At 43.6% G+C, this 10,123-nt stretch overlaps 1 protein-coding gene across 1 annotated transcript in view; it reads right to left on the bottom strand.

Annotated features, from left to right (window-relative positions):
• cry-dash (cryptochrome DASH) overlaps positions 1-9,800 on the bottom strand; it is a 41,492-nt gene extending 31,692 nt beyond the window's left edge. Inside the window, exon 1 of the mRNA XM_014159920.2 lies at positions 9,616-9,800. Coding sequence (XP_014015395.1) covers positions 9,616-9,678 — 63 coding nt within the window. The 5' untranslated portion in view covers positions 9,679-9,800. The remainder of the gene's footprint in view (positions 1-9,615) is intronic.
• Between the last annotated feature and the right edge of the window lie 323 nt (positions 9,801-10,123).

The following is a 10,123-nucleotide window of genomic DNA, read 5'->3' on the forward strand; positions in this document are numbered from 1 at the left end:
TAGGGAATTAAGGTCACAGTTCTGAAAACTTAGGACACTAAAGAGGCCTTTCTACTGACTCTGAAAAACACCAAAAGAAAGATGCCCAGAACGTGCCTTAGGCATGCTGCAAGGAGGCATGAGGACTGCAGATGTGGCCAGGGCAATAAATTGCCATGTCTGTGCTGTGAGATGCCTAAGACAGCGCTACAGGGAGACAGGACGGACAGCTGATTGCCCTCGCAGTGGCAGACCACGTGTAACAACACCTGCACAGGATCAGTACATCTGAACATCACACCTGCGGGACAGGTACAGGATGGCAACAACAACTGCCCGAGTTACACAAAGAACGCACAATCCCTCCATCAGTGCTCAGACTGTCCGCAATAGGCTGAGAGAGGCTGGACTGAGGGCTTGTAGGCCTGTTGTAAGGCAGGTCCTCACCGGCAACAACGTCGCCTATGGGCACAAAACCCCCGTCGCTGGACCAGACAGGACTGGCAAAAAGTGCTCTTCTCTGACGAGTGGCGGTTTTGTCTCACCAGGGGTGATGGTCGGATTCCCGTTTATCGTCGAAGGAATGAGCGTTACACCGAGGCCTGTACTCTGGAGCGGGATCGATTTGGAGGTGGAGGGTCCGTCATGGTCTGGGGCGGTGTGTCACAGCATCATCGGACTGAGCTTGTTGTCATTGCAGGCAATCTCAACGCTGTGCGTTACAGGGAAGACATCCTCCTCCCTCATGTGGTACCCTTCCTGCAGGCTCATCCTGACATGACCCTCCAGCATGACAATGCCACCAGCCATACTGCTCGTTCTGTGTGCGTGATTTCCTGCAAGACAGGAATGTCAGTGTTCTGCCATGGCCAGCGAAGAGCCCGGATCTCAATCCCATTGAGCACATCTGGGACCTGTTGGATCGGAGGGTGAGGGCTAGGGCCATTCCCCCCTGAAAGGTCCGGGAACTTGCAGGTGCCTTGGTGGAAGAGTAGGGTAACATCTCACAACAAGAACTGGCAAATCTGGTGCAGTCCATGAGGAGGAGATGCACTGCAGTACTTAATGCAGCTGGTGGTCACACCAGACACTGACTGAAACTTTTGATTTTGACCCCCCCCTCCTTGGGTTCAGGGACACATTGTTCCATTTCTGTTAGTCACATGTCTGTGGAACTTGTTCAGTTTATGTCTCAGTTGTTGAATCTTGTTATGTTCATACATATATTTACACGTGTTAAGTTTGCTGAAAATCAACACAGTTGACAGTGAGAGGACGTTTCTTTTTTTTGCTAAGTTTAGTTAGGTTCTATCAAGCCAGCAAGTTATTTAGCCTAGCTAGCAAGCCGTGCTACTTGTGTGTCAACACTGGACTGGTGCCAAAGTGAACACTGACTCATCCATGAAACAAAATGAACACTGTTACTGTCTGGACCTAAAGAAACTTTTCAAGACCCTATGTTAGTGCGTTATTTACACTGAACAAAAACATAAATGCAACACTTTCAAAGATTTTATTGAGTTACAGTTCATATAAAGGAAATCAGTCAATTAAAAAATTAATTAGGCTCTAAAATCTATGGATTTCACATGACTGGCAATACAGATATGCATCTGTTGGTCACAGATAACTATTTTTTTTTTTAAAGGTAGGAGCGTGGATCAGAAAATCAGTCAGTATCTGGTGTGGCCACCATTCGTCTCATGCAGCTCGACATCTCCATCACATAAAGTTGATCAGGCTGTTAATTGTGGTCTATGGAATGTTGTCCCGCTGTTTGAAGTTTCTGGATATTGGCAGGAACTGGAACACACTGTAGTACATGTCAATCCAGAGCATCCCAAACATGCTCAATGGGTGACATGTCTGGTGAGTATGCAGGCCATGGAATAACTGGGACATTTTCAGCTTCCAGGAATTGTGTACAGATCCTTGTGACATGGGGCCGTGCATTATCATGCTGAAACATGAGGTGATGGCGGCGGATGAATGGCACGACAATGGGCCTCAGGATCTCGTATCTCTGTGCATTCAGATCGCAATCGATAAAATTCAATTGTGTTCGTTTTCAGTAGCTTATGCCTGCCCATACCTTAACCCCACCACCTGGCACTCTGTTCACAACGTTGACGTCAGCAAAACGCTAGGCCACACACGCTGTCTGCCATCTCTCCGGTAAAGATGAAATCGGGATTCATCTGTGAAGAGCACACTTCTCCAGCGTGCCAGTGGCCATTGAAGGTGAGCATTTGCCCACTGAAGTTACAACGGTCAACTGAGGTGAAGAAGCAGGATGTGGAGGTCCTGGGCTGAGGCTGTGAGGCCGGTTGGACGTACTGCCAAATTCTCTAAATGGTAGAGAAATGAACATCCCTGGCAACAGCTCCAGTGGACATTCCTGTCGTGAGCATGCCAACTGCACGCTCCCCCTCAAAACTTGAGACATCTGTGGCATTGTGTTGTGTGACACCTGCATATTTTAGAGTTGCCTTTTTTTGTCCCCAGCACAAGGTGCACCTGTGTAATGATCATGCTGTTTAATCACCTTATTGATATGCCACACCTGTCAGGCGGATGGATTATCTTGGCAAAGGAGAAATGCTCACTAACAGGGACGTAAACACACAAAATTTGAGAGAACTAAGCTTTTTGTGTGTATGGAACATTTCTGGGATCTTTTTATTCCAGCTCATGAAACAGCACGCTGCACTTGACACATTTCTGAAACTACTTCTCCCAGTTAATAATAAGTAAGCACCCATTAAGAAAAATATTAAAAACTGTTAAATCCCCTTGGATTGATGAGCAATTTAAAAATGGTTGACAGGGAAATAAGACAAGGAGCACAACCAATTGGCAAATGTAATGCAAATTGAGAAATCATGTGACTAAAGTGAATTAAAAAAAAATTATACTATGAAACTAATAAATGATATAAAGAATGATAGTAAAAAGCTGTTGGAGCACAAACATGTAAACTCAGCTCCATCAGTCATCACAAAACCCAACGATATTGTCAACTACTTTTAAGGATTTTTTCATAAAGTACATGTGGAAGAGGTGAACAAATTATTGTAGTCTATCAACAATGACAAGCCACCGGGGTCTGACAACTTGGATGGAAAATTACTGAGGATAATAGTGGACGATATTGCATCTTCTATTTAACACATCTTCAATCTAAGCCTACTAGAAAGTGTGCGCCCTCAGGCCTGGAGGGAAGCTAAAGTCATTCCCCTACCTAAGAATAGTAAAGCCCCCTTTACTGGCTCGAATAGCCGACCAATCAGCATGTTACCAACCATTAGTCAACTTTTGGAAAAATAGTGTTTGACCAGATACAATGTAATTTTACAGTAAACAAATTGACAACAGAATTTCAGCATGCTTATAGGGAAGGACATTCAACAATCACAGCACTTACACAAATGACTGTTGATCGTCAGAGAAATTGATGATAAAAAGATTGTGGGGGCTGTTTTGTCACGCCTTCATTGTGGCTTTTGACATTATGGATCATAGTCTGCTGCTGGAAAAACGGATGTGTTATGGCTTTACACCCCCTGCTATAATGTGGATAAAGAGTTACCTGTCTAACAGAACACAGAGGGTGTTCTTTAATGGAAGCCTCTCAAACATAATCCAGGTAGAATCAGGAATTCCCCAGGGTAGCTGTTTAGGCCCCTTACTTTTTTCAATCTTTACTAACGACATTCCACTGGCATTGAGTAAAGCAGTGTGTCGATGTACGCAGAGGACTCAACACTATACACGTCAGATACTACAGCGACTGAAATGACTGCAACACTTAACAAAGAACTGAAGTTAGTTTCCGAATGGGTGGCAAGGAATAAGTTAGTCCTAAATATTTAAAACGAAAAGCATTGCATTTGGGACAAATGACTCATTATACCATTAACCTCTACTAAATATTGTAATGACTAATGTGGAAATTGAGCAAGTTGTGGTGACTAAACTGCTTGGAGTAACCCTGGATTGTAAACTGTCATGGTCAAAACATATTGATAAAACAGTAGCTAGGATGGGGAGAAGTCTGTCCATAATAAAGCACTGCTCTGCCTTCTTAACAACACTATCAACAAGGCAGGTCCTACAGGCCCTAGTTTCTACCTTCTTAACAGCACTATCAACAAGGCAGGTCCTACAGGCCCTAGTTTCTACCTTCTTAACAACACTATCAACAAGGCAGGTCCTACATGCCCTAGTTTCTACCTTCTTAACAGCCCTATCAACAAGGCAGGTCCTACAGGCCCTAGTTTCTACCTTCTTAACAGCCCTATCAACAAGGCAGGTCCTACAGGCCCTAGTGTCTACCTTCTTAACAACACTATCAACAAGGCAGGTCCTACAGGCCCTAGTTTCTACCTTCTTAACAACACTATCAACAAGGCAGGTCCTACAGGCCCAGGTTTTGTCGCACCTGGACTACTGTTGTGGTGGATGAATCAGAATTAGTTGGGTAACATAGATAATTAAGATGTCTTATCTGCATAATATGCTGATGTTATATACTTGTTATTAGAATGTATCCCTTCAGACTCTGGTGTTGGCAGTTGCATTTCTTCCCTCAGCTGGGCCTCAGTCACCCCGGGCCTCAGTCACCTGGGGCTCAGAGAGGGGAGAGGTCAGGCCTGTCTTTTACATATCCCTGGTGCTATGCAGAATATCAGAAAGGGAAGAGGACAGGATGGAACATTGTCTTCATATGTGAATGTATCTGTTAAACCATGTGAAGGGATGGCGTGATTAATGGGGAACCAATTACTTGTCTCCACAATGTCTGTGCGCCAGTCACTCCCTCCTTTTCTATTGGGGGAAGGTGTATGGCAGTGTCTGGACCATTGGATGTCCTCTGATGTTGCACTTATCTTGGGATAGTATATGACCTAGAGGCTCACTCTCCTCAGTGAGCTTGTCCAGGAGTGTGGTCAAGAAGGGTTTTACTTGAGATGGGAGTATCTAGAGTTGACAATTGATTTATGCCATTGGATGAGATTATGTTTTTGTGCTAGGAGTAACAGGAACAAGATAGCAACCTCGTCTTAGGGGACAAACGGAACGATAATTTATAGCGAATGCTATCTGGCTACGGGATACTCCTTTCTCATTTATGAAGTCTCACTGTGAACTGTTCCTAATATCTGTGGTTTGTCATGTCGACTAGGGGGGTGGATCTTCGCTATAAAAGATCTCAGTAGCCATTGTGTTGTCACTCTCAATGGATCATTAGAAAATGGTGAATCATTGACAAGTCATTGCTATTGCAAAGCTCTTATTATTAAAGATTGAGTTTAAGTATAACTCTGACTCGTGTGTTAAGTTTGTCTCTCCTCATTTGATGAGACAGAAATGAACCACCACACTGTTCAGTCATGTGGTCAGGTGACAGAGGGACACGGGAAAATTGCAATTGTCTCAGAACAGGGCAGCACGGCTGGCCCTTGGATGCACACAGAGAGCTAATATTAATAATATTGTCGTGTCTTTGGGGGTACCATTAAACGGAAGATATGTTTATCAATTAACTCCCTGTAATTATCACGCGATTAAACTGATTAATCGTTTAATTGTAATTAACTAGGAGATAGGGGCACCAAGGAGAATATTCAGATTACAAAGCTATAATTTTCCTAATATAACTTTCCTGTACTATAATATTATATTCTATTATAGTATAGGCCGATTATCTTCTTAAGTTTAAATGGTGTATTTTACCTCTAGTCCAGTCTCATTCCAAACGTCATAAATTGTTGTATCTGCACGAACCCAGTCTTTACTAAAATCATCCATACATCAATTGTCTTAAAATCATTTATTTACTACACTAAGTAATTAACAGAAAACATACAAACAGTAATTATCGTCACAAAGCATTGGTAGCGTAATGTGCCCTAGTGGTCTAAAACAGGCATGGCTGGTCTGTTAGACAATGGGTCATAAACGGTCAGCTGAGAATGCACACCTACAGAGTTCATTAATATTAACCATTGGCAATTGAAGGCTCACTCATTTGGGAACAATTGCAATCAATATATATTTACGCTCAGTGTGTCGTTCTGATTCTTGTTGGAGAGTAGTTCTGATGGAGAGTCTCTCTCTCGGTTAGAATGGATCTTTCAGAGCGACATTCATTAATGTCGTCATAGAATGGTTGTTTCGTTGGTCTTCGCGTTCGATGATATAATTTACTTAGCTGCAGACTAATAATTAATATCAAAGACTTGTTCTTATTCTGTCGGTCTCAATAGTCTAAAAGTTAACCACGGGGTATGGTTCACTTTCAGTAGAGGAATTGGAAGGTAAAACCTATAGGCCAACGGAGTGGAGGCCTGGTCTAAAGAAATGTAAATCAGGGAGGGTTTTATAGTGACCCTTGAACAGGCTTGTCAAATGACGCCTGGTCCTGTATGTGTCCCTGGGGGCGTGCCTATGACTGAGCTAGACTTGGTTACAGAAATACAATTCTATCACATTAACATCAGTACATCGCATCTCAATGTCTTACAAAAGCTTTATCCTTATTAATACATTCCATAAACCCATTATGATGCGAGTCTCAAGCTGATGCTATTATATAAACAGTTTTATGGTAATATGGCTATATTGTCTCTTCTGAGTATCACAAAATTGTACCAAGCGGATCAGTTCGTAGCTGGATTCTTCACCAATCTTCCATACCTTCTTCAGAACACAAAATGTCGCTTGGCTCTCCAATTCTATGAGTTGGAAGAATTTCCTGTGTCTCTCGATGGGCCATGTGGCCAGAGACTCTCCTGGAATTTTAGAGTTTTTACAACCCTTTACACACAGGGTGGATTGGGGGGAAGGTAGGTTGGGTGGTGGTGCAAAAGGGAGGGGGTCAACTGTCCTCCCTGTACCAAAAGAGGCCAACGTCATGACAATATGCATGTCAATCTCTCCTGGCTGAAAGTGGAGGAGAGATTGACTTCATCACTACTTGTATTGGTGAGAGGTATTGACATGTTGAATGCACAGAGCTGTCTGTCTAAACTACTGGCACACAGCTCAGACACCCATACATACCCCACAAGACATGCCACCAGAGGTCTGTTTGAACTACTGGCACACAGCTCAGACACCCATACATACCCCACAAGACATGCCACCAGAGGTCTGTCTAAACTACTGGCACACAGCTCAGACACCCATCCATACCCCACAAGACATGCCACCAGAGGTCTGTTTAAACTACTGGCCCACAGCTCAGACACCCATACATACCCCACAAGACATGCCACCAGAGGTCTGTTTAAACTACTGGCCCACAGCTCAGACACCCATCCATACCCCACAAGACATGCCACCAGAGGTCTGTTTAAACTGACTGGCACACAGCTCAGATACCCATCCATACCCCACAAGACATGCCACCAGAGGTCTGTTTAAACTATTGGCACCCAGCTCAGATACCCATACATACCCCACAAGACATGCCACCAGAGGTCTGTTTAAACTACTGGCCCACAGCTCAGACACCCATACATACCCCACAAGACATGCCACCAGAGGTCTGTTTAAACTGACTGGCACACAGCTCAGATACCCATCCATACCCCACAAGACATGCCCCCAGAGGTCTGTTTACTCACTACCCCACAGACATGCCACCAGAGGTCTCTTCACAGTCCCCAAGTCCAGAACAGACTATGGGAGGAGCACAGTACTACATAGAGCCATGACTACATGGAACTCTATTCCACATCAAGTAACTGATGCAGCAGTAGAATCAGATTTTAAAAAACTGATAAAAATACACCTTATGGAACAGCAGGGACTGTGAAGAGACACACACACAGGCACATGCACACACACACGATAACATACGCACTATACACACACGTACACATAGATGTTGTGTTGTCGATATGTACAGTAGTGGCCTGAGGGCACACACTTAAATGTGTTGTGATGATGTCATCGCTGCTCGTGCTGCTACCTGACTACACACAATTACTTTACCTCAGTGCTGCTACCTGACTACACACAATTACTTTACCTCAGTGCTGCTACCTGACTACACACAATTACTTTACCTCAGTGCTGCTACCTGACTACACACAATTACTTTACCTCAGTGCTGCTACCTGACTACACACAATTACTTTACCTCAGTGCTGCTACCTGACTACACACAATTACTTTACCTCAGTGCTGCTACCTGACTACACACAATTACTTCACCTCAGTGCTGCTACCTGACTACACACAATTACTTTACCTCAGTGCTGCTACCTGACTACACACAATTACTTCACCTCAGTGCTGCTACCTGTGGTGTAGTTGGTATTATTATACCTCAGTGCTGCTACCTGTGGTGTAGTTGGTATTATTATACCTCAGTGCTGCTACCTGTGGTGTAGTTGGTATTATTATACCTCAGTGCTGCTACCTGTGGTGTAGTTGGTATTATTATACCTCAGTGCTGCTACCTGTGGTGTAGTTGGTATTATTTTACCTCAGTGCTGCTACCTGTGGTGTAGTTGGTATTATTATACCTCAGTGCTGCTACCTGTGGTGTAGTTGGTATTATTATACCTCAGTGCTGCTACCTGTGGTGTAGTTGGTATTATTATACCTCAGTGCTGCTACCTGTGGTGTAGTTGGTATTATTATACCTCAGTGCTGCCACCTGTGGTGTAGTTGGTATTATTATACCTCAGTGCTGCTACCTGTGGTGTAGTTGGTATTATTATACCTCAGTGCTGCTACCTGTGGTGTAGTTGGTATTATTATACCTCAGTGCTGCTACCTGTGGTGTAGTTGGTATTATTATACCTCAGTGCTGCTACCTGTGGTGTAGTTGGTATTATTATACCTCAGTGCTGCTACCTGTGGTGTAGTTGGTATTATTATACCTCAGTGCTGCTACCTGTGGTGTAGTTGGTATTATTTTACCTCAGTGCTGCCAGACGTTCTGGTTTTCAGGGGAAATGCTCCGTGCTACCCGGTATCTTTGGGACGTCCCTACCCCATCGAAGTCTACATTTTAAATGGTTATGGTAGAGATCCCAGATGGCACTGACCAATAGGAAAGAGGGTCTGTGACAGGACTTCCGCTTTTGGACTTTACACCCAAGACGTATACTATGAAGATAGGATAAAACTGCTTCTCCAATAGAAATCCCCGATCACACTTGTAGGCGTTGATTTTACGTCTGCTACGTTAGGTTAAACCGGAGCAAGCAGGTTGGGTACCCAGGCAACTATTTCTAACCCTAGTTAACAGGATTTCACCCCGATCATGTCTATTGGTCTGGGATGGCATAACGTGTAGTGTATAACAGGCATAACGTGTAGCGTATAACCGGCATAACGTGTAGCGTATAACCGACATAACGTGTAGCCTATAACCGGCATAACGTCTGTTTGCGGACCGCCATTATACCACAAGAAGATTTTAGCATTTTTTTTGTGTTTATTGGTGTCAGATGAGAAGAAAATAAAATGATCAGAGAATGCACGATAAAACCAAATATACTTTACATGAGTGAAGAGAAAGTGCAACATTGTATCACGTTGAACACGGCTAAGTCACCGGTACACATTTTGGAAGACTACTAGACTCATTTCTGATCCAGTTTATAATCAACTTACCTCATTGTCGTGAAGACGCAAGTCATTTCTCAGCAAACATATGACTGTCCGTGAGGTAGACATGTTCTACAGCGATAGGAGATATGTTGAGAGCACTACTCCCGACGTGGTTATGTAGCCGATGCTGCCTGCAAACACAGCTGGGCTTGACCTGTGTGAAGCTAGACACAATAAGGAGTAGGCACAACAGCGGATGTGTGGTGTGCCTTCAAAATAAAAGCCGCCCGCCCCATTGAAACTGATCCAAATGAATACAAATAGTAGAATAATGCCATATTTGCGCTAGATAATGCTAAACTAAGTTGGAATGTTATTATACAACTTAAAAATAAATACTATAATTAATCAATAAAAAAATTAAAAATAAACATTTCAAATCCCACTGGATGTATTGTTCTGCATAATTGAATTGGGGACATACACACACTGTGTTGGATATTCATATTGGACTGTGCAGCCTTACCTGTGGAGTGGGCACCCATGGAATGGGGTGTCAGCCTACTCAGTG

This window comes from Salmo salar, chromosome ssa19 (genome assembly GCF_905237065.1).
Source record: "Salmo salar chromosome ssa19, Ssal_v3.1, whole genome shotgun sequence".
Classification (NCBI taxonomy): domain Eukaryota; kingdom Metazoa; phylum Chordata; class Actinopteri; order Salmoniformes; family Salmonidae; genus Salmo; species Salmo salar.